The sequence below is a fragment of the Perca fluviatilis genome, chromosome 16 (assembly GCF_010015445.1).
Source record: "Perca fluviatilis chromosome 16, GENO_Pfluv_1.0, whole genome shotgun sequence".
NCBI lineage: Eukaryota > Metazoa > Chordata > Actinopteri > Perciformes > Percidae > Perca > Perca fluviatilis.
The window spans coordinates 23,312,406-23,337,921 of record NC_053127.1 but is presented as its reverse complement, the minus strand read 5'-3'; the positions used below and the strand labels follow the sequence as shown (position 1 = coordinate 23,337,921).

The window sequence follows — 25,516 nt, the reverse complement described above, 5'->3', positions numbered from 1 at the left end:
TTCTCCGAGCTCTTAACTGCTTTCAGAATCAACTCATAGAGGAGAAAACAATCATTATCGGATTGTTTAACTAACAGTCAAACTGAAATGATTGTTATTTAAAGGTTAAAAGATAAAGATGACCAAGCCTTTTCAGTGGCAGCTCCAAATCTCTGGAATAGTTTACCTATTCATATAAGAACTGCTCGGACCGTTGAAGCCTTCACGTCCTTGCTAAAGACCCACTTCTATTCGTTGGCTTTCAATTCAAGTTGAGCTTTGACACCTTGACCTTTTTTCTACTGTTGGTTGTTTTGTATTGTGTATTGTTTTTGTATATTATCCATTATTAATGTTTTGTTGAGCTTGTTAAGCACTTTGCTCATCTATGGTTGTTTTTAAACGTGCTATAAAAATAAAATTCAACTGAACTGAAAGCACACTTGTTAAAATTGGCTCAGTTTTTTGGGTTACCGTTAAACCGATAAATTATTAAACAGCGGAGTATTTCATGTCTAACTTCAAAAGTTAATCTTAAATTAACACAGAGCAGTTCAGCAGTAAAAGTGAATGTTGGATTATATTTTATTACATGCCATTTTCAGGTATACTACTGTATATGTCTCACAGGCAAATAAAGTAGTGCAGAGGTTCTGAATTGTTTTTCAACCAAGGACTCCATACAAGATAGAGAATATACCCGGGCCCCCCTCATGTATATCCCTTGGAATAATTTAATGTAGCGTTTTTTCACACTTTCTGTAGTCTTAGTTATGTGAAAGAATAACACGAGAAATGTATAAGAAAGATATTAGACATTTATTAAAAGTTGCAAGTAACACTGTACATAAACAAAATATCATAGACAAATCAAGAGACAAGGGCTAATTTGAAATGAATTTCAGATACACGCATTTCAAGAGAAGTGTTAATTGAAGTGTTTCACGCTTTAATATACATAGGCTAAACTAGAGACCATCCTGCGATGGGGTCACACCAGCCGCAAACCAAAACTTGGCCTTTATTTTGCTCTCCAAAATTTCATGACTGGATCTTGCCTGTGGCCAACATCTGGCAGACAGACAGACAGAAATAAAAACACAAGGCAAAGTACTCTAAATCGCCTCTGTGGTAGTTCTCGCTACATCAGGTGTCTCTAGGAGATATTTTTGCCATGATGACACACACATACACACAGAACTAATAGTACTACTAAAAGTAGCTTTGGTGTGTGTGTGTGTGTGTGTGTGTGTGTGTGTGTGTGTGTGTGTGTGTGTGTGTGTGTGTGTGTGTGTGTGTGTGTGTGTGTGTGTGTATGTGTTTGTGCGCATTCATGTCCCATTAATGCATGTTACTAACTTAGCTTTAACATTGTGCTTCCTCGACTCGCAGATTTCCTTGGATTGTGGTGGCACCTGGATCGTGGCTGCAGCTGCTGCTGTGGTCCTGTAAGAAGCCCTGCTACGTGCTGCAATGCTACTACTATTATTATTATTAGTCATAGTTCTATAATCTTTATCTTTACTGTTACTATAATTGCCACTGTTCATCATGTCATTTTATTATACATACTGCTATAATTATTGAGTCATATTTCTGTATCACTCTCTCTCTCTCAGAGACAGAGACATAGAGAGTTGTGATCTTAGCTATCGATCATATGAATTAATAAGACCAGGTATTGAAACAGTGACTTTACGAAAAGTTATGCAAACGTCACATTTAAACAGCTTTTACTGAGAGCACATTACCAAACCAAACATGAATCATAATTTAAACTTAGCACAGTGGAGAAGTGCAGGTTTGTTCAGTGAAGTAATAATCTAAATTATAAAAATCATCTTGATGGCCAAAAAGATAATTTACTGATCAATATCATTTTGTGCAGCATCATGGTTACATGGTCAATCACATCACTACCGCGGCTACTGTTAGACTCACATCTTCCATATACGATTTCATATGAATAGATTAAAGAAGAATTTAAATAATTTAAGTAAAAATGTAAGATTTTAAATGTACAGTAGATATTTACACCCAGGAATTCACTGCGGATGAATATATTAAAAGTTGTGAGGTCAATGTGAACACAACTAAATAAATCTATTACTTGACTGGGGAAAGGGCAAGGAAATTAAATATTGACAGATAAAAGATTATGTGTTGAAGCCTGCATATCTATTCACTACTGTAAGTATATGACAGTACTTTGAACTGTTTGCTTCTGATTACTGGTCGGCAAATGTTTCACATTTGAATAGATACAGACTATACATTTCTCATAAGTTTCTCATAAACAAAGAATAGTTTGCCTCAAACAAAGGGTAAACATCTCTGTTTACTTTTTAAATAGTCATCCACACAGAGTATTGAGGAGGTGTATGCAGTACAGGTGTAAAGACTGAATATAAAATTGTACTGCATACACATCAGTATGCATTCTTGCATAATACTTATTGTATAGAACCAAACAATTCATTGTAAGGGTGTGTTTGAACAGCCTTGTGTTAATGCTTAACAAAAATAGACACTTTCTGCCTGTAATAAATCACATGTCCCAGCCTTGTGTTTGCTCTGCCCCCTACAGAAGAAAAAGCTCATTGTATACCTACAGTTCTATGGTTACATGCCAGTTATGTGACATGTGTCTTCCATTTTGGGCGGGAATAGAACACTTGTAATGTAACTACAGCCACCAAATCAATGTTCTAATTAGTCCAGGTTTGAGTACATGAGGGGAAAAAATCTTTAGTCAGTTCTCCCATTCCCAAAATGTATATCAAATACAAAAGTTGTGAATAGAGCTCCTTTACAGAGGTATTATTATTACTAGTTTTGCTAATTCTTAATAGAAAACTAGTTTCAAGATGAAAGAGATCATCGAGGTTGTAGCACTTTTTCTAGGTTTTGCAGGCTGGATATTGATTTTCATATCATTACAAGATCATTATTGGAAAAAATCCTCCGAAGATGGCAGCGCAATTACAACCTCCGCAATCTATGAGAACCTCTGGATGTCTTGTGCAAGTGATTCAACAGGGATATTTAACTGTCGTGACTTTCCATCCATTTTTGCTCTTCCAGGTAAGTAGAAGTAGCAATTATCTAATAGCTGGATTATCAATTTTACATTACAACATTTTGGAAAAGTCACTTTTTGGTATCTGCTCTAATGTAATCTATTTAAATGAAAGTGACTGTTTCTGGTAATTAATGAATTAAAACAATTTGCTTAGGCTTTTATTAATATTTTATTTTCTGCTATTTTCATTTTCTCACTGCTGATTCAGCTTCATATAACAGCTGACTATGAATTTTCCAATCTAAATACGGCTTTATCAGATATCTGATTGAGCCACGTACTTTTCTTCCTAGAAAAGTACTTTGAACTATACATACAGAATCAGACAGACCAACTAAACAAAAAGAAAAATAATACACATACAGTATGTAATGCAATGCTTGTGCTGTAATCTACAGCAGCAGCTGTGCAATCTAATCCAATAGCTCGGTAAAGTACATCCACCTAATGGACATTTGGACTATTGGACTAATTACATTATATTTTTAGGTGAACACAGTCTTAATCAAAACAACCTCATTAACTTTGAAAACAGTATTAGAGAGCTATACAATTACCCTTACATTTTACAGGTGCTTCTTTTTACCCTGCATCTTTAATTGTATCCATTGTATTTAATGCAATGCACTGCCATTTTACATGTGGTAATTGCATACTGTTTACTAGTTTTTGTGAAATGGTACTTCATTTTTTCAGTGTCCTCCTAAAAATATAATGTAATGTAAACCCACTAAAACAATGTATTTAGAAATGTCCATAAAGTCAACTTTGACATAAAGCAGTTAAGTCAAGCGGATCTAAGTTCCTGTGTTTAGGTTTGAACCATTTGGAATGGAGTAAAGTAAAAGGGTTTTTGTATGTGTGGCCAAAAGGCTGCAGTGGTACTTCATCACCATAATGATAAAGGTCTGATAACAAAAAACGCTACATTTGTTAAACTAAAGAAGACAAATCCTTTGAGCTCAGTTGTCAGACAAGCAAACAGATTACCAGTATCTGCGGGGCAACAAACCTGGTCATCTGCTGGTCGGGATGGGGTGAGGCACCCTCACCCCTCAATTCCACTAACCTACCCATCATTACTCGGACAAAGGGTGAAGTGAGGAGCCAAAATGAGACTTGAATCCATCAATAATGATTTGATATTATTAACACAGTGTTCAAAGCAAACGTCAAAAGGTGACAAACAGCTTTAAGTCTATAGACGTTGGTAAGCAGACTTGAAGGTTAGACTTCAACTTCCTGTTGTCCCTTAAATGGTATGTGGCCAACACAGAAATTGTTTTAGCAACCACTCAACAGAATGTTGAAGGCTGTGAAGTAGAAAACAAGAACGTCTTTACTCTTCAAGCTGTATAAAAGTTGTATAATTAAACAGTTTGACTCCAAAAGATTCACATGGAATTCAGCTGAATCCCTTCACCACTGTATCAAACACAACAGTGGAAAAATGGCTGTTCTTATTTGCCATTGTTTTCCTTGATCTAGACAGGATCTTAGTGTGCCTTTAGAAGCCTATCAGGAGCAATCTAATGTACTGGCTCTAATCTTTAGTAAAGATGAGTAACATATGATGAAACGAGAGAGCACAACCCCAGTGAACCCAGTGAACCCAGTGAACCCCAGAGCCCAGCCCCAGTGAACCCACTCATAAAATAATAATAAAATCCAACTCATATCTAAGAACTTATATTGATACCAATTAGTTGGAGACTGTTAACTACTTTGTTAAACATTTACCAAAGTGATACAATAGACGAGTGCTGTATAGACATGAAACACATGAAACTCAGGCCTTGTCTTGAGCCCTGAAGTAAATATTTTGTCAGTCCCTCATCTCATCAGAGGCAGAAACATATGCTTTCCAGTTCACACATATCTGTTTCTGTTTAGTTAAAAGGGGTATTAAAAATGGTGTATTAGTATGGAATCAAACCTGCGTGGCTCCCTTTCAGACAATTGAACGTGATCTTACTTAAACTACAACTATACAGTATTTCATCTGTTGGAAAGTGCTGGATGTGGGATAGATTAAAGAAAATATATTTTGTGTCGTGGCTGAAGTTGTATTTTGTACAGGCTTTGCCCTCTAAACATGTTGGTTAGAGGGTTCTGCCTGTGCTCATATGACCAGGGTTACTATCAGTGAACATCTAGGAGGCTTACACCTGCAACAATAGTCTTGTTGTTCTTGTTGCAATAGTAAACGTCATCTCTCTGACTAAAGCATGTATTTTTAACACAATAAGAAATAATGTGATGCTTGCTGCTACTACTAATGCAACTATGCATTTTAATTGTTTAAATACTTATATATAATATATAAGTATATATATACAGTATATATATATATATATATATATATACAGTATATATATATATATATATATATATATATATATATATATATATATATATATATATATATATATATATATATATATATATATATATATATATAGATTCATGTGTAACACGTTATAACAAGAATGTTTAAAAAAAATAATTTAACGTTTGCACACAGGGTATGTTCAGGCGTCCCGGGCACTCATGATCACTTCCATTGTTTTTGGGACGTTTGGGCTCGTGGCTACTCTCGTCGGAATGAAGTGCTCAAAAATAGGAGGAGAAAACTACGTCCTGAAAGGAAGGATCGCTGCGATAGGAGGAGCGTTCTTTTTACTACAAGGTAAAGGCTTGGGGATGGATGTAATGGCCATGTAACAAAAGAAAGCATGAGCAAATGTTTGGTCAGAAGTCACTTTAAATGTGTTGTGTTGTTAATGAAGAAAGGTCCCTGCACTTATAGTACTGTAAAATGACTGGGGAAATGGCTAGTCCCCAGGAGGACACACACAATCACGGAGTACAAAACACCTAAAAGGGTAAACCATGTCTCTCTCACTCCAATCTCTCTGTGTGCAAAAGATCAGAAAATGGGTCACCAATTCAAAAAAGGTTATCCCCACAAATCTGCTGATGCACAAAGCATGCCATTACCAAAGATATGTAAATTGTGAGAATATGTCACACTATATAAAATACAAAAAAGTGATTCAGTGAGCGGACGCCAGTAATCTCAGGAACCTGTGTGTCCACAAATAAAATACTATTACCATAATTTTAGTTTAAATTTGAATGGCTTTTTAATGTCAGAACTATATTTGTTTTATTGTATTTACAAGGTAATCATTCTCATAAGATATATCTTATAGAATTTGTAGAGTGGATATAAATGAACAAGCAGGTACCTTTGCTTTATATACGGGCTTCATAAATAATCTTATATTGCATGAAATGGTTTTAGCCCCATTAGGACATTCCTAACATGGCTTACATGGCTTCATTATCTAAAAACCCTATTTTGACCTTGTTAAAGTTATCTTAATTGTTTGCATAAAAAAACTTGTCTGAAGTAAACAATGTGTTGTGTTTTGTAGGGATTTGCACCATGATTGCTGTATCTTGGTATGCAGCCACCATCACACAGCAGTTCTTTGACCCGTTTTATCCAGGGATAAAGTGAGTCAATACATTCTGCAAGAGTATGTCATTAAGGTGAAAAGAAATGGAACAATAGCTGAATGGCAGAAAGTAAAATTGATGTTAACCAAGGATTAAATACTAATACATAGATAAAAATATGTTCAATGTTATTGTATCACAGGTATGAGATTGGAGCGGGCTTGTATATCGGGTGGTTTTCAGCTATACTTGCCATTTGCGGAGGTGCATGCCTGATGTGTAGTTGCATAGCCAACACACCCGATAAAGAAATGTGAGTATGTGTTGCTGAAACGATACAACAATATAAATTCACAGGGTATAGTAGAATTGGTCCATATTCTCTTAACTGAACTGGGTCTTTTTGTGTTTTAGACCATATCCATGCCAACCATCCTCCAGAGGACATGTGCTGCAGGCTGTGGAAAGGTCTCAAACTGTCTCGAGCAACTATGGAAAAAATGCGTATATCTGAGACGTGATTGCGTAGAGGAGAAAGCCGACTGGGTTGGACTCAATTCACCAAATTGTACAGTAGTTAAAAAGCAGTAACCTTGATTTGGAGATTTATTGGCTTTATCCAATCCAAATCTTTAAGTGACACATATTTGCAGTATAAGAATTTGTAATGTTATGCATTGTGAAAATTGCATATGTAGTTGCTGTGGGCTTACAAAGAGAAACTGCAACATAATGAAAACTGTGATACTACACTGCTATAATCTAGAATTAGTCTACAGAATACAATACACTTATTACATGCTCGCATTTAATAATGTCCAGAATGTGGTAGGAATCCCAATATAGGACCATTTATATCCCCAACAGCCTTAAATAACCACACCTTTAAAGGGGCTGTACTACTATACTGAAAAAACTTGACTGGTCTGGATGCAGGCAGTGGCAGGAACGCCCACTACTGCTTTAATTGGCTCGTGGGTTACAGGAACGCCCTTCTGAATGACGAATGCCTTGAGGCACCGTAGATGGCTATGCTCCTATGGAAAGCTATAGCTTGGAAGATATGCGATATGGAGCACTGAATTTAAGGAATTTAGTGTTAATCTGATCTTAAGCTGAATTTTCCCTTGCGGAATAATACAATTTACTTTCACTATTTTGACTTTGGGGACAAAGTGAGTTGGTTGCAAACTGTGTAATGGGGCGACGCCGGGCTCTGGGTCTTGCGCTGGCTGAAATCGGGTTGACAGACTTCACGGAGATAAAAAAAACAAAAAAGAACAGCGGACTGGGATTGTGTCCACAGCCACAGCCCTTACAGACTGTTCCCAAATACCGTAAATACCCAAATATTTTTCACGACCACATGCACTAACTTGCACGCGTAGCTGTTCTGGCTATCAAAACAGAGAACAGAGAGAACAAAAGCTCAGATTACAACACACACAAATGAGGGTGACTTCATTCTCTGCTCAGGACGCCATTTCTCTACTATATTTTAACACTTGAGTAACCACATTGAAACAAATGTAAAGCATTTTTATCCTTTTTTACATATATATTTCAAATGTGAAGCATTTTCTTTTTTGGTTATTTTACATGTGTTCCTGTGGATTTTTGTATGTTTTATACAAAAATAAATACAATTTCTAGTGACTGATTTTTTAAGCCATAAAAATGTTAATGACATTATAATTTCCAACATATTCCATGAGTAGATCTGTTGAGCAATGTGATTTAATATTATGAATGAAAAAATAAACAAGTTCAATGTTCAAATTAAAAGGAGTTTGGGGTTACAGAGCCTGTTTGCACACCATTCTCTCCTCTGACTCCTTTACAGACAGAGCTGAATGTACAGTCCATTTAGCCTCAACATTTCCTCACTGCCCACTCAGAGTTGACAAATGATATCATTTCAGTTGGTTAAATCTGCCACCTACTGCAATAATATGGTGTCACATCTGGGATTGGATTTACTCAGGTCAAATTGTGTTCCTGGTAAAATGGCCAAAATATACAACCATCATCTACCTTAGGGCTGGACTGTGTCTAATATGATGGTTGGGGCTATATTTTGCATATGTCATAAATGTTGATAAAGATGCATTTTTAGGAAATTATGTCTTTAAAATGAATTTGCACTCTGCACTGAAAGGTGACAATATGCAAAAATGCCTGCAAAATAAAGGAATTAAGTTCAAAGGTACTTTAATGAAATAAAAGTATGTAAAGTTACATTTATAAAGTATATGGAGGTCCTGCCGATATTAAACATGATTTTGTTCAACAGAAGACAAGGTACTAAGGAACCAGGTACAAAGAAGCTTATTTTGGCACTGTCTTACAAAAGGGTGAATGTTGAACAGCCTCATCTTTCACAGCAAGACACATTTTCGTTGGCAGACTTCTAATCTTTAGGAGCCTCATTTGCTAAATTGTCCAGGTTTTGTCCATCAAAGCGTATAAAGTGCCATCCTTCGCTGGCGGTTAGGTCCTGAGCTCCTTTAGCAGCGTAGAAGTCTCGAGTGGGAGCATTCCAGTCCAACACAGACAGTTGCAGCCGCACACACTGCTTCTTCTTCCCCACCTGAGAAAACAAAAGAAGGCCATGCCGTTACCTCTTTATCACACAGATGGACAATTTTGTGCTTTAGTGGTCAACAAACACATTTACCTCAGCGACTTTGCTCAATAAACCCTTGCCAATGCCCCTTCCTGTAAAGGAAATCAATAAAAAAAATTAAAAAAAGTTTATACTTGAGGACAAAACATATACAGAACAAAATGCCAAAGATACAGAAACATTAAGAAATGATGACTCAAGAAACAAAACACATTTTACACAACACTTTCTTTTCAGGCTACGTTGACATTTCAACAGATATTCTACCTCTGAATTCTGGCATCACGTACAGGTCCTCCAAATATACTGACCGCCCCTTCCATGTACTGTAGGTATAAAAGTAAAGGGCATATCCGACAATTGTGAATCCTACATGGACAAAAAGAAACAAGGAATCAAAAAGACAAGACAATTTTAAATCCCTAAAAATATAGTGGAATAGGTCTCTTATGTCTTGGTTAAAAAAAATGGTGAATTGATTTCAAGTCTATGGATGCTCAGTCACTGTGCAATGGCCAATGGCCCTTACCGACCTTAAGTTTTAGCTCTAAAGAGAAATAGACGAACATCTGACACTGTTGATTTATGAGGCCACACTTGAGTAGGCATCATGATTTGTTGAATACTAAATGGAAATATCTAAACAGCAAGGGCACAGACTTTTTATTATATGTTGATCAACAATTTACCTTCTTTAGATTTATGCTCCTCAGGCACTTCTGCAACGAGGCATTCAAAGAAGGGATTTTGGCAGAAACCGTCCTGCTCCAGTTCTAAAGTAAAGCCATAATGCAATAAATACTCACTTACCCAAATGATGAGGCACATACAAAACATCAATACTTAAAACCTTTGAAGATGAATTTATTACTTGTTTACAACTGTCCTCTTATTCACTCTCCCAGACTCCCTGGAAGAAGAGATCTTGTATCTCAATGGGACCTTTCTGGCTAAAAAGAAATTGATAATAACAGCTAAGATTCAGGCACATAGTGACACTGCTAGAAAATAGTCCATTAGGCAATAAACAAGTTGAAAAGAAATAATATAACTCCAGCTGTGGATCACATCCTATTGTACATCCCAATTTTTTACATCTAAATCTTCAGGTATTATCCAGACTAAGCTGTTTACTTGTAAACATGTTGAATGCATTTCCTACTTCCTACAAAGTTATATACTGTTTCAAACCTGCATTAAGTCTTCTTCTATTCCTCTTTTATTGGTGCATTGCTTCCAATATGGCATATTATACCACTAACACTTGTTGGTATGTATTATCTTCAGTCAGCAGAGCTGTCTATCATGTCATCCTTATGCTCGTGGTGTGAGGCATAGTAGAACACTAGATACAAACAATTTGGGGACCAGCTCGTTAAAACATTGCTCTACATCGCTACTAGTGGCCAAAAACGCAACTACGTACCTTTAAAACCACTGTATGTATTGTAGGCTACACATGATCATACTTTGCTGTCTGGCTGTTGTATTTATGTCCACCGTTCCTTTATAAACAGACACTCAGTACTCAAGCAACTTACAATGTATGATATGATAGCGAGAATGCTTACTAACTCATACAGAAAATTTTTATTGCATGGCAAATGATAAAGAGCAGAAAGAAGAGCTAAGGACCCACCCATACAACCACATTTTTTAAAATGTTCTCCAAAATATTTGATTCAACACTGCTTAACTCTCCTGCGCTCCTGCTTTTTGAACAGAATCTAATCTCTCACTGTTTTGTTCACATAATTTATTATTTACCTATGTCATGGTTGCAAAGTCTTGCAATGATTAATCCTCTATAATAACTAACGTTAACTAACTAAAATTGCACATTATACGCTTCAGACACACAAAGATGGAAATCCAGGACTGATAAGGTGATAGGCTAAATGAAACTGTGACATCTTAAAGAGTTTCACCTTGGTTTTTCTTAAAAAATGTTCTATCATTTATTAAGTGCAGAATTACCTTCATGAGATATCTTCACTTGGTCGGGCATGTTTTCGTAAACCGCCAACTCCTGAAAACAGGGGAGGGTGGTAAAACGTTATGTGTAAATGTATGTAGCGTGTCATTTGACAAATATACCAAAGTAACGTAACGTTACATGTTCACATACAACAATTAACGCAACATAACGTTAAGGTCAGGTTTAACGTTAACGTTACATTCGGCATTGTGAAGCAGAACACAATTTTTAAGTTAGCTTCGTTATCGTATCGTAACGACTCAGTAGTACTGAGCCTCACCAATATCATTCTCGATATTTCTTTGCAGTCTTCTTTTGTTGCAGCCCGTACTTTAAAATCCATGTTTGTTTAATCTACCACAGTCCACAGAACTGTCTGCTTCCTCAGAGAGAAGTCAAATGACTATAATGGTGATTTTGCGTTTCCTAGGATAGCGAAGGCATGGGTATTCTTACCCTAACTAATCTCGTTCCTCACGCCTTAACCTAACCAATCTAACCAACGAAGACAACCAGTAATAGCCAATCAGAGGCAGAGTAGGGCGGGTCATGCCTTCGCCTTCCTAGGAAACGCAAATTTGACTACAAATCACCGCGTTGAAAACAGGTTGAAAACTATGGGAAATAGTTCCGGTGTTGTAATTTTGTTTTCAAAATAAAAGATAGATACGTCCACTTGTCAAAACGGTCAAATGTATGCTGTCGCATATGGCGTCGCTCTGCAAGTAATTTTAATTGGCGATTAAATTCAATTTCAGGCATGGACATTTCGCATGGAAATCCATACAACTACAATCGGCCTCCTACCAGCATGATACAAGAGTTTGAAACTGGGGAGATTGTGTTTTTTTACCGCAATGGTCAGTGGAAGTCGTAGTGTTAAGTGTTTAATGTGGTCTTGTACTTTATTTATTTACTTCTGGAACTGTGGTGAAACGTAATCAATTACATTTACTATACTACACTACACTACATTAAATTAACAACCATAGTTATTGGTTACTTTTTATCCAAAAGGTCCTTTACATACAAAACAATTAAACATTGAAAATTCGATAACACAAACTTTTACTTAAGTAGGCATTTCCCTGAATTAAATAGTTTACACTGTAGTATTGATCATGTTACTCAAGTAAATATTTTAGGTCCTTTTTCAACCACTGACAGGGAGTCCGTAATAGCGTTTTTTGTTTTCTTTTTGCTGGGTTTTACATCACTCATGGGGTTTAAACTGGCTTGTGATCAGTGATGACACCAAGCCAGTTGCAGAGAATAATGTGGTAGCAAACTGTTTGTTTAAACAGTTATCCAAGATATTTTGGTGTTCAGATACAACACTTGAGAAACAGTAACATGTGCTGATGGCAAACTATACAGAATTATAATTTTCTTTTAAAGTATATAAAAAAAACAACAAAAAAACATCCAGATAAAGGATTTCATACAAAATCTGATTTATTTTAAAGTAAAAAAAGAACATGAAATCAATTAGAATATAAGCTGAAACATTACAGATCTCACAGCTGGACCTCAGTTTTCAGTGGGCATTAACATATTTACAATGTCTAGTCACATTTGCTCTTTATCTGTCAAGAGTTCAGTTATTCCCCTTCATACCACTCCAGAGTTGACCCCCTTTAAGTTCAGCCCAAACAAACCTCCTTGTGTGTTCAGCTGCATCAGCATGGTAAAAATCTCCACTACCTATACAAGTCTCAGTGTGGCGACTGTGTGCTCGCTCCAGGAGACTCGGACCGGTCTAGCTTCATCGCCGCTTCTAGTGGGGTTGAGGAAATTGAGGTTGGAAGCACAGAGCTCTTAGTCTCCAAAGAGGAAGAAGCAGACGAGGGCAGAGATACAACTATGTATTTCTGCATTGGTCGCGAACTTGTCAGTCCAGGGCCACTGCCAGACTCCAGTTTTACCAAAGGCTGCAAGGTTGAAGTGGCGCTGGGAACAGTGCTAGTGACCGGTGAGGCTGACTGGGAAGAGCTGAGGGTGATTACCTAGAGGAAAGACAAAAAGACAGATGTAAATTCATACTCTGAAGAGAAGGTTTGGACTACTGTAACGCACTGCTCATTGGGATTCCTGGAAAGAGCCTGCAGAGGCTTCAGTACATACAAAACTCTGCAGCTAGGATCCTGATGAGAGTGCGGAAACATGAGCACATTACCCCCGTTCTCCACTCACTCCACTGGCTTCCCGTCTCCACCAGGATTGAATACAAGGTGTCCCTCCTCACACATCAATGCATCCATGGACATGCCCCTCCCTACCTCAAAGAACTCATCAACCCTCAAAACACTACACGCTCCCTCCGCTCCACTCACTCAAACCTCCTCCACATACCCAGAACCAGACTCAGGACTATGGGAGATAGGGCCTTCTGTGCTGCTGCCCCACGTCTGTGGAATGCCCTCCCTGACACCTTGAGGGCACCTCAACACACTGACTGTTTTAAAAAAGGCCTTAAGACATTTCTCTTTTGCAAAGCTTTTGGTCCCTTTTAGAGGTTTTATTTTTATTCTTGTATTTTAAACTACTTATTTTTTTTTTCTTTTTTTTCTATCGTTTTTATCTCTAACCTGTAGCACTTTGAGATCTCTGATGAAAAGTGCATTATAAATTAAATGTATTATTATTATTTATTATTGTTTCAGTAAATCCTGTAGTTTAAATTCAAGACATGTTAAGTGTCACACTAATCACATTATTAATTAATAGAAAAATATATATAAATGTTTGTCTATTTTTCTGTATTTAATCATTTTTATTTTCATTAGTGCTTTGTTGTTTGTCGTTTTCATATTGTAACACATTAGATATAAGTTGTATTTAAGTGTTATCACTGCAGCTGCTTTATTGAGATGGCAAATAAAACATACATTTAAAAATCATATCACATCATATCATTTTATCAATACAGGCACGACACACGGAACCTTGTGGATGTGATGAGTGCAAAACTGAATAAAATCCCGAAAAACCTGCTGGGTTGAAGAGGCTCCAGCACTGGTTGCCATGACGATGTACTTTGTTGCCGGGGGAGACGGCTGTGATGGGGTCCCTGGTCGAGGGGTCATCAAGGTGAGGGAGCTCGGAACCTTAATGATGCTGGGAGTGCGCGACCCTGCCGACCCACTTAACCCACTTTGTGAGACAGTTAGGGTGGGACGAGGCTGCAAAAAAAAAAAAAAAAAAAAAAAGATTCATCATTCATAACTTAACAGCTGTGTGCTAGTTTACTTGCATGTCAATTCTGCAATGCCTCACATTAACTCTGGACTGTAGGTGCAATGCCTAAATGATACAATATATATATATATATATATATATATATATATATATATATATATATATATATATATATATATATATATATATAAAAAAATATATATATATATATATATATATATATATAAATTTTTTTTTTAAATGGCATCTTTTTTTCAAAAGCTTCCTTCCAGTTGCCTCAAATTTATTTATACTTTACTAAACATATTATACTTATATAAGTATTAAATGTACCTGTGTGATTGTTAATGTGGTTTAAAATAAATAAATTATTTATACTTTACTAAACATATTATACTTACCGGTATATAAGTATTACATGTACCTGTGTGATTGTTAATGTGGTTTAAAATAAAAATGTCTTTATACTTTACTAAACATATTATACTTATATAAGTTTTACATGTACCTGTGTGATTGTTAATGTGGTTCTGTTGACTTGTTGAGCTTGCAGTGCTGCTTGAGTCCTGGCCTTCATTACATGGGAGCAAAGCATGGGTCCGAGGTAACCATAGTCTGTCCGATACTGCTCCATGTTGTCAGGCTGAGGTCGGATCTTGGCAATAACACTTGCACAGTGTTTCTTTGAAAACAAAACACATGTTGTTTATATGATACATAAGTACTGTTCTGATACAAAGTAAGAAACAATTACTGATGAATGTCATAGTGAAATGCTTTGACTGAAATATACAAATGTATCAATCTGTGGGAAGTGGTCTACTTTTAAATGCATAATAATCACACATTTATTACCAGTAAGAGGCTTTGAACGTGGTCCGCTCCTATCTTGTCAATATTGGAGACCACTGGTCCTTCCATCACCGCTTTGATGCGAGCACCCTCTATAGTAAGCCGAGGAAGGATCAACGTCTTAATCACCTGCAGGGGACAAAATCAGGAGGTTGCGGCCGATTGAAAAGAGTAAAAATTATAAAGATCTGAGGAAAAAAAAGAATCACACTCACGTCAGGTCCTAGTTCAGCAAGTCCAGCGATGCAGCCGTAACGTGTCGTCCACTGGGTTTTGTCATCCAACCAACTCTGAGGAAACATGTCAGTCTGGTTTAGTATGTGAAGTGTTTTAAATAGTGTTGTAAACCTTACATTTAAGGAGAGTAACATGTATCTTTAACAAGAGATGAACCCAAAAATACTGAAATCCCCCCCAAAAAAAAGAATTCTAAAAACTATCCATGGGTTTTTTCTTTTCCTATTTTTTTACCTCAATGTTTTTGGGAACAAAATATAAAACACAAAAACCCACCTTAGTGAAAGTCTTGGTAATACGGGACTGGATGTTGTTGGTCGTAGTACTAAAGGTTTTACAACTTTGGGCCATGAGGCGAGCAGCAAAGTCTCGTAAAGCCCAGTGGTTGTCAACATCTGGTCGCAAACACAGCTGCTTACTCACAATACACGTCACGACCGCTGGGATGAGCTCATGCAGCTGCAAATACAGATAGAAAAATTAAAACATTAGAATAAAAGTATACGTTGAGATTATACCCTTCAATAAATAACATTGTTTTTCTGCACTCACGTATTTCTCCAAATACAAGGTGGGGTTGTCCATTAGAGCTTTGACCATCCGCATTAGATAAATCAGTAGAGCCAGGTTGTTTTGCACCACATTCACACGAACCTTTGAGGAGAGCATTAAGTCAGTACTTTCAGCAGAGACATGCTTGGGTATTTCATATGAGGTGATTCATGTTTTAGAACATTTGGAGAAGCTGAAAAGAAAAGATGCTCACTCCTTCAGAAATAAATGTGCTGAATCTTGGAAGCATCTGATACAGTCCAGGATCTGTAGCAATACTCTGTAAAGCTTCCTGAATGACAGGAAACAAAGGTGATATGACAGACCAGGTTAAAACTACTATTCCTTCAGTTTGGCAGAATTCTATAATTGCACATACAATTTCCTGTTAGCTGCAAAGCGTTGCCATTTCTTAACTTTATAGCCGATTAATAAAACCCATTATGTAATTTCTTGTCAACAGGAAACACGAAAAGGTAATTACACTGTTACTCAGAATGTATACAACAAACTTTATGTACAGACAGACAAGCAGGACTTACAGCTCTCTTAGCTTCACAGGAGCCAACACACGCTTCTGTGATTTCCTTGTAGTAAAGCTGCTGTTCCACAGACAGCTCATGAGTGCTGCGTGGCTTCAACCTTATTAGACCCTTATCCTTTCCTGAAAGGGACAGATATAATCATAAAGAATTAGGGAGGGAAGAAGGGAGCAAGGTAGGAGGACAGGAGAAGAAAATAGAGAAACATTGAATTATAATATAAACACAAGGTACTGACCTTTGCCATCAGCAGGCGTTGCCCCCTGACTCTTGCCTTGAATCGTACCTTCTTCATCCTGACCAGGTTTGACGACTTTAAGGGGCTCTGTGGATTCAACCTTTTGTTGCTCTTTTGGTGCTGAAATGCAGTAAATAAAACCCAACTTTAAGTTTATCCTAGATTTGTTCTCTTTTTCTTTTAAGAGAAAAACATTTAAAACAGGGCTCACCTGGTGGTGGATTTTCTGGAATAGAAGGCTGCACCCCCTCAATGCTTAACCAGTGGGCTGTGGATTAAGAAACACGCATGGTGTATAAACTTAGTCAAAACAAGAAAATACAATATCCTGGAGTATAACGAACGGCATGTAATATTTAATATTTGGGTACCTTTGAGAGACACATCTAGTGGAACTCTGGGGAGCGGTGTGTTAATAATGTCACTGAGGTCGACTTCCTTTTCCTCATAGAAATAAAGCTCTCTTCCACCACCGCTTGCAAAGCGAAAAGGGATAAACTCTTGCGACTGGAATCCATACAGGGGCTATAACGAGAGTAATTAAGTTAGAACACATGATTAAGAAAGGAACCAGAACAAAGGAACCCCTTTATGCTTTCCTTCAAATAACATATATCAAGTGGTTTAATTAAATAATACAAGTTTAAGTATGCAAGTTCTCCCGTACCTCCACGTTTTTTAGTTTGAGAGCATTATCTATGTCACTGGTAGTTAATTTACGTCTCTTCCCATGACGCATGAATTTGAGAGCATCCTATGTAAAGGGGAGAAAGGAAAAAGAATTTAAATATAAAGCTCATATATCAGATTTGACATAAAGACATTCAAGAATGTGGTTTCAAAACAATTTACAGACCCACAAACAAAATATCTGGTTTAATGATCTGTGATTTACCTGTGCAATTTCTTTAATTCTGTAGCTGACTTCTTCACTTAGGGCTGCGCAGCTTTCCTCCTGTAACTGCCCCACTCCCACAGACTCAGCCATGGCCTTCATGGATTCTGTGGGTAGGGAGACCGAACACTGCTTCTGCCGACGTTCCTCCGCCATGGCTAACAAAGTACACAGGTCTGAGAATATCACCCCTCACATATCCACAAAGAAAAAATTCTAATTCAAACAGATGTATTCCACTTTGGGTATAACATTTTCTGTTCTACAAAAGTGTAATGGTTCACTGCCAATACTAAACACTCAAGGGGTCTGAAGCCACAAACAACATCCTGACATGTTATGTGATGGTTTAGCAAACATTATATATAGACTTAAGTCTACTTCTAGAGACACAATTCTGATGAAAGTACATTTGCAGTGTGTCTTCAGCCCGATTCTCCAAATGTAAATATGAGAAAGCATGTCTTATTGCAGCTTATCATTTAGATATTTGTTTGTAACACCGCTGCCTTATGCAGGCCATCGTCAAGAACGTAGTGTGTTCATGCATGGAGGGCACTACTTAGGGAACACCACTTAAGAGGCCAATCACATCACTGAAAGAGCTACAGGTTTCCATGGCTGCGATTGGAGGCAATGTGCATACAAATGGGTGTTATACTGCAGCTTTATGGGATGATGACAAAAAGTAAGTTGATGTTGAAAAGGCCTTATAGGACATCTCAGCTAGGGTTTGCCACAGAGCATTTGGGATACTCAATACACAAAGTACAAGAAGGTTCTATGGTCTAATGAGCCCAAAATGACTCTTTATAAAACAAATGTTTAATTTGCCATAAGCCGTCAACTCATCAACAAGGAAACATAAATGCAACAGGAAAACAATATCCAACATAAAGCCAAAGCAGGAATGGTTTCAAAAAACTTTAGGTCTTGGAGGGGTGAAGTCTAGACCTAAATGGTTTTGACAATACACTTGTATTTGTGACAGAAATTGAAAAGAAAAGCGCACTTCATTATCCTCATGCAACTTTTCGAGAAAAAAATTTAAAGTGACAAGATGTGCAAATAACACGGCCCAATCCGCATAGACGGAAGGCAGTCATTTCTACAGCACATGCCTCAATTATATATCGACTTATGGGGATCTGTACTTAACAATTGTGTATCTTGTTTACAATGCAACATAAAAACTCCAAAGTATGAATACTTTAAAAAAAGGTATTATAAGTTAGCTACTTCATGTGTGTAAACAAACACACAGAACACTCCACAGAAAGCGGGTTAACCACTCGGACGGAATAACAACCAACTAGCTACACACCATACTCAAGCCACATCTAAAGTATATTCATGCAAATGCAAAAACTTAATATCAAAATAGAGCAGTGTTAATTTTAAGCCACTTAACGACTGCATAGTTCTTTAATATTAACTTAGAGTGAGCGAAATATGTGTTAGCTTGCATGCTAGTAACTTAGCTTCCGTTGACATTTTTACCTGTGTGAAGTTGTCCTCTCCTTTCTGAGTTCAAGCAGGAACTTACACGAATAAAACCAGTCAATGTTGAGCTCTGCAACAATACGTATTTCGCAAAGCTAATTCTTCTCTATAAATATCCATCTCCCGATATAAATAACTAACTAATTCACCGATTGAAGCTTGGACCTCCGTTCGTGAATTAGCGCTTATGTTCCACCATTTTGAGTCACGTTCCGGTTGTGATATCGCGAGACTATAATTGAGGACCTAAGTGGTCGTTTATTCAAAAGTAACTTATTACAAAAAATTTAGGAAAGTTTGTTTTAAATATCAAAATATCCAATACCACAATTAAATACTTTTACATAACGTAATTAAATGTAAATTTCCCTATGGAGAGTACCGTCCCTTTACGTTCTAGTCTATGGTTCTAGGTTCTACACCGGTGTCCGGAACCAATGTTTCCTCGAGCTTACGGCGGGGACCTTATGTTGTAACATTGGAGACGAATGTCAGCGTGGAAGGACATTGCAAGAAGAAATCATGTACAGGCTTTTATTCCGTACTGTATACACGGCTCGAAATTCTTCAGTCAGTGTCTATGAGTCGTGTGTGTTGCCAGCTAAATGTAACAAGGCTGCTGCTCCAGTTTCCAGGTGAGCTTGGCTTGAGTGAACGACGGGATATCTGATGATATTTTTTAATTTAACGTCAACTAATGTTACTTTACGTTACCGGGTTGTTTTGGGCATTGACATATGGTTTTGGGTAACGAAATGTCTTTGAAAAACGTTCTACATTGACAACAATGAACATTCGAAATAGCTCGTAAATGTATTCTTTCCATAAAAGCTGTGGAAGGGGCAGCTAATGTTAGCGTACTTATCCTGCACTGATGGGGCTGGACATTTTGATTTGGGCATTTATTTGAACCGTTCTTCAGGTGCATCACTGACAGGTCGTTTCCATGGTAGCATGAAGTAACAACTAAGATTACAAAACTAGCTATATGAATGTAGAGAAGATGTTCCCATCCAACAGGATAATTAATAGCTCAAGTAAAAAAGCAGATTGAAAAAGCAGTTATATTGACCACTGTCGATATGTGATGTGAGGATAAAAGAGCCAACCAATGTACTGTATGTTGTTGCAATTATTAATTAAGTGTTTTTCCAGTGTTTTATTATCATCAAATAGTCTCTTAATTGTCTTTTGTTATCATCAACAATATCATATAGCAAAAAATCTCCTGCTATATCATGATGTTAATTTAAAACCGTATTGCCCACTATGCCTGCACGATTCGGGGAAAAATATGAATCACGATTTTTTTTTTTTTAGCTTAGAATTGATATCAAGATTCTCTGCCACGATTTTTGTCTCACGAAGTGTAATGTTTATTGCACACATGAACCATGAAAAAACAAAACAAATTGGCAGTACCAAAGTTTTTTTTTTTGGCACCTATACATTGCGCATCACCACAAGCCTGTAAACATAGAGGCGTCAATGGATAAAGAACATAAAGTACATACTGGCCATTTAAGTACAGTATATAACACATTGAACTAAATATGGCCCTGATACAGGCTCTATCTGAACTCCTTGAACATGTCTTTACATAATTAAAACATGTCAATCAACATGCTGCAGCTACAACTTCAGTCTCTAGAGACATGGAGTTTTGAAAAAAAAAAGGGTTGAAATTTTGATTGAAAAATGAAGGGGTGAAACGAGATCACGATTTTATAACGATTAATCGTGCAGGCCTATTGCCCACCCACTTCTAATAATAATTGCCATGCTTTAGTATTGAATTTCTTAATATTATTTTTATTCAAATCCATTTTATCCCTTCTGATTCAGACCCCTATAATTTTTATAGTTTTCTTCTAGGGTTGCAAATGGAGGTGGAGTCAAAGCCCTCAGCACAAGTTCGGTCAGGTTCTGTGAAAAGAAAAATGATGTTACGCCCTCTAATCAAGATCAGAAAACAAATGCAGATAAAGAGGCTGATCCCACAGAAACTCCAACTTTGGTTACACAGAAAGCTGAAGATGACAGCAATGTCATCAATATGGTTGAACAAAGGGAGGAGGAGCCAGTACTGTTAAAGACAGATGATGGAAGTACCACGCAGCAGCAGGTGGATGTTAAAATTGAACAGGTCGTGGCAACGCCACAACAAGGGAAGACTGATGCGGCTAAGAGTGGGAAAGAGAGTCTCCTCGATCTTCTTGGAGCCATGAAGGTGGAAGTAACTAATAAGAGGAAGCTCAAAAACTTAAAAGTGAAGCCAAGTTATGAGTCTACACCCAAGTCAAAGCCAGCAGCTATGGAGAGCACCATCAGTATGTTTCAGAAAGCTACAGTGGAGGCTTCATCACAGAGGTGAGAGGCAGTTTGGAGTTATTAGTCCGGTTGCATTGCCACATGGTCACTGCTGCCATTGATTGTGTTGCAAGTTTGATTGTTTCACCTGTACATTGTGCCTGAAAACATTTTTACTTACTTCAACCCTAATTTTGGGAGGATATCTGAAGCTCTTCATCCCCTGTGTTTTTTAGTGAGACACTGGATCCTGAACTGGTTGCAGCTGCGTCTGCTGCTGCCTCCACTCTGCCTGACCGCAGCCAGGCCGAGTCTGAGCTGCTCAGGCAGCTGAGGCAGCACGAAGCCGTCACTGAGGCTCAGAAGAAAGGGGACATGAACAACCTTGGGTGTGTGTCTAGTATATGTCTCCAGTATATAGGGTTGGGCATCGTTTGGATTTTAACAATTCTGATTCCAATTGCGATTCTTCCTTTCGATTCCGGTTCTTATCGATTCTCAATTCCGATTCTTTGAAGGGTGGAGTAGAAACGGGTCACATGCTTATTTCACAAATAAGAGGAAAGTTTTATTTTGATTCAGTGGTGGTTTGCAGTTTTATAGGGGCTTTTCAACATAAAATAAAGCCACACTAGAGCACTGCTTACTGTGCTCCAAGGCTGCAACCCAACAAGCACCTGGCTGCTTCGGAAACCAAACTTTTGCATGTAAACTTTGGAACCCATGATCAGATTTGAAACCAAATCCTCCAAACAATTCCAGTAAAGAAACAATTCTACTGGAATCGTAATTTTTGAAATGATTCCAAGTAGCAATCGGTTCTTGATGCCCAGTCCTACCAGTGTATGACACTTACTGGACTGAATATTTAAATGAGATTGTGATATAGTTTTCTGCTATTTAATTCTGTATAATGGAAAATAAAGGCCTCATTCACTTGTCATAAACCTTAATCCAACAATATTTTCTCAGAGTAATCATCGCTGACATGAAAGTAGGAAAGAATCCCAACCGACAGAACGCTCGGCCGGCTAATCAGATCCGATTTGATGAGGACGGGCGAGGATACACACACGACAGAGGGATCACTGCTGAGCTGGACAGTGTTCGGAGAAGGCAAATACATTCATCCTGTTTTTACTCAGATAGGTTTTGAGATGGACAATGTGTTTAATGTGTTTTTATTTTTTAGGAAGAACTTGTTCTCGGGGAAAAGACTTAACGTCTTCTCTCCCACTACTGATGAAGATGGAGTTGAATCAGCAGTTGGTAATAAGAGATTTAGATTTTGTATTAAGCCTAATATGATTTATTTGTTTTGTTTGCTTAGTGGAAAATGTATAGTGTTATTGATTATTTTTAGTCTTTTGAAATAACTGAGAATGGAGCTTCATAAATGCTTATTATCATGAGATTTCATGCAAGCAGTCTCTGTCTCTCCTAAACAAATTTAATGTGACATTACAAAAGCTCTTGGTTTTAACTTCATCAGGACATCTGCCCATAATGCGACTCTCATATTTTCAGCACGGCCAACTTTATGGGACATGGACTTTGCTAATCAGTTGTCTCTGTCAACCAACCAAACACCCCGCAACGGGCTTGAGGAAATGATCCAGTGGACCAAAGAGGGAAAAATGTGGCAGTACCCAATCAACAATGAGGCTGGTGAGTAATGCATGCTATATTCTAGCTAAATGTACGGAGAAGGAAAATAATGACACACTGACAAGAGTCTTTTTGCTCTATGTAGGCCTTGAGGAGGAAACCAGTGTCCCGTTCCATGAGCATATCTTATTAGGGAAACACTTGGAGGAGGGTTTCCCACGTCAGGGACCAGTGCGTCACTTCATGGAGCTCGTGGTGGCCGGCATGTCCAGAAACCCCTACCTGACAGTCCAACAGAAGCGGGACCACATTTCCTGGTTCAGAGACTACTTCCACCAGAAAGAGGAAGTCCTCAAGGAGGCTGATGTTTACCTCAACTGAGCTTAAGACAGTTGCATGTTTTCCCCTTTACTCATAGGGGCTTTGCAACTATGATCATCTTTACTCATACAGGGTGGATTTCTTAACTCTTCCAGGAGGCCTGTTAGAGTGGACTGGCATCAAGTCTGTTTCCTGGTGTCCAACATTGAACAGTATCTACTGTTTCTAAAATGTTGATTAGACTATAGAACCACTGTTAAAATGTTGCTATTACAAGTGCTTGTATATAAGATTACAAACAATAGAAAGCAGCAAAAGTACAATCATGGCTTTTTGCTTATTTCATTTTCTACTGATCCACTGATCATTTGTTCAACTTTTATTTGCATAATCCAATGCCAATGTAGGCAATTAACTGACAATAACGTATCAATAGCGTGATGACACAATTACATGAGAAGACATTTGGCTTTTCAGTGTCTGGGATACCAAAATTTGTTCCCGAAATAATTGTCTGCTTTACGGTCATATCAATCCAATGGTTTTTGTGATACACAGGTGGTGATGCACAACATTTTTTGTGTTGAATTACACGTTATGGTTAACTTGATTACAATACTGATATAAAAGGTTCCGTTTTGTATCAAGGCGCGTTTGCCGATCAGGTTACATTAAAAAACAGTGGACCGTTTAGTTGGATGGACGGTTAAAGACCTTCATATTCAAAGAAAACAGGTCGATGAAAATATTTTTGTATCAAAGGTCATACAAACACCTGTGGTCGTGAATAATGGTGTTTCCCATGGCAAGTTGTAAAACAAGTATAAATTATGTCCAGCATCTATGACCTCAGATCAGGTTTACAGTATGAGCTTAAAAAGACCTTGAACCTTGTGCCCTTTGCAAGGGAAGTGCTTTTAAAGTCAAAAAACATGTTAACAATGTACCACGCAGATTCCATCTGGTCTAAAAACACCCTCGGCAATCTATTGTCTGAGAAAGTGCGGAAAATGAGAGCTTGGCAGTTGAGAGTGCCTCATTTCCACATTTTGTTCACTTTTCCATAAACGCATGATTAGCATGATAACATTTTGGCAACTTCCTGACTTGTATGTGTATAAAGCACCAAAAAAAGTGTTTTTGTGTGGAAAGCACCCTGTTTATGCTCAGAAATTTCTTATATGCAAATAAGCCACTAGGTGGCACTACTGCCAGCTATGGTTTACAGTCATTGGGTCCACACAATGTTAGGATTTTTAACAATTGTACAACAAGGCTGGGACCTAAATATTTTAACAAAAAGCTCCCTCTGCAATGCAGTAAATGCATTTGAGTAATTTTATTAACCAGTATAATAAAACTGGATATGATTGACCAACCTATATTTAAAGTGTCAAAACATTTAGTGAAGTAATGGCAGTGTTTCGGACATCAAAATCATAAGTAACTGGCCCAAAACACCAACTGAGGGCTGGACTTGGCTATTTTGGAAAATCAGACCATTTGTGGGACACACCAAACTACACAATATAAACAAGTCACTCTTCTAAAATAGCACATCTGTAAAGAGATTCTACTATGAAAACCACAAGGGACAAGGTGTGATATTCATTGAAAAAAAACAACAGTTGAATAGTATACTGTAGAGGTGGGCACAGAATCTCTCTGCATGTTCAGCTGCCTTTATGGTGCATTTAGGTGCTGTCAAAATGCCAAATAAAACAGCAGTAAATGATCAAAGCATTTTCAATGAGGGAGTTGAACAAGATGTAGAGCAGAAATTCAGCAATAATGATGATTACTTTTATTATATGGTTATAAATCTGATGTTAATAAGTAGGAAGCCTACTGTTTTTTTTACTCTCTGCTTAATATAGCTCATACAAACTTTATTTTTTTGCCTAGCTGTCTGTCATGCAGGACACCATAGTAGTTCACGCAGTAGTAACTCATGGCAGAGAATTTCCCCCTACAGCTCCTAATAAGTAGCCATAGAGAGTATAATGTGTGCTTATAATGATTGCCTAATTAATTATCTAAGCTCAACTTCAAATTCTAAAGAAATTCATTACACATAGTAGAATGCACATTTGATTTAAGCATTCTGCCATGTTTTCCAACCAAAGAGCA

At 37.5% G+C, this 25,516-nt stretch overlaps 4 protein-coding genes across 5 annotated transcripts; 2 read left to right on the top strand and 2 right to left on the bottom strand.

Annotated features, from left to right (window-relative positions):
* Positions 1-2,634: 2,634 nt before the first annotated feature.
* Positions 2,635-7,455, top strand: LOC120544729 (claudin-15-like). The gene is made up of 5 exons (XM_039778680.1): positions 2,635-3,063; positions 5,586-5,750; positions 6,502-6,583; positions 6,729-6,839; positions 6,941-7,455. Exons 1-5 carry the CDS (start codon positions 2,847-2,849, stop codon positions 7,038-7,040), a joined length of 675 nt encoding a protein of 224 aa, XP_039634614.1. The 5' UTR covers positions 2,635-2,846; the 3' UTR covers positions 7,041-7,455.
* Positions 7,456-8,720: 1,265 nt separating this feature from the next.
* On the bottom strand, positions 8,721-11,571 carry sat2b (spermidine/spermine N1-acetyltransferase family member 2b). Its single transcript, XM_039778681.1, has 6 exons — positions 11,411-11,571; positions 11,130-11,181; positions 9,842-9,925; positions 9,420-9,521; positions 9,204-9,244; positions 8,721-9,116 (listed from the first exon to the last, which is right to left on the bottom strand). The coding sequence occupies exons 1-6, from the start codon at positions 11,471-11,473 to the stop codon at positions 8,937-8,939; spliced, it is 522 nt and encodes a 173-aa protein (XP_039634615.1). The 5' UTR covers positions 11,474-11,571; the 3' UTR covers positions 8,721-8,936.
* A 989-nt stretch (positions 11,572-12,560) lies between these two features.
* Positions 12,561-19,370, bottom strand: taf6 (TAF6 RNA polymerase II, TATA box binding protein (TBP)-associated factor). 2 transcript variants are annotated; one of them, XM_039777218.1, is made up of 15 exons: positions 19,145-19,370; positions 17,645-17,835; positions 17,417-17,503; positions 17,121-17,274; positions 16,961-17,017; positions 16,750-16,869; positions 16,512-16,633; positions 16,184-16,261; positions 15,970-16,071; positions 15,694-15,876; positions 15,396-15,470; positions 15,184-15,309; positions 14,837-15,010; positions 14,121-14,312; positions 12,561-13,136 (listed from the first exon to the last, which is right to left on the bottom strand). In XM_039777218.1, the coding sequence occupies exons 2-15, from the start codon at positions 17,798-17,800 to the stop codon at positions 12,846-12,848; spliced, it is 1,917 nt and encodes a 638-aa protein (XP_039633152.1). In that variant the 5' UTR covers positions 17,801-17,835; positions 19,145-19,370; the 3' UTR covers positions 12,561-12,845. The 2 variants fall into 2 exon arrangements, with proteins under 2 accessions (XP_039633152.1, XP_039633151.1); XM_039777217.1 differs by having other exon boundaries at positions 17,645-17,802.
* Positions 19,371-19,550: 180 nt separating this feature from the next.
* Positions 19,551-24,523, top strand: mrps31 (mitochondrial ribosomal protein S31). Its single transcript, XM_039777216.1, is given in 8 exon segments — positions 19,551-19,587; positions 19,590-19,782; positions 21,023-21,517; positions 21,694-21,846; positions 22,430-22,573; positions 22,650-22,726; positions 22,985-23,125; positions 23,211-24,523. Coding segments are annotated over 8 exon segments (1,476 nt in total). The 3' UTR covers positions 23,447-24,523.
* The last annotated feature ends 993 nt before the right edge of the window (positions 24,524-25,516 follow it).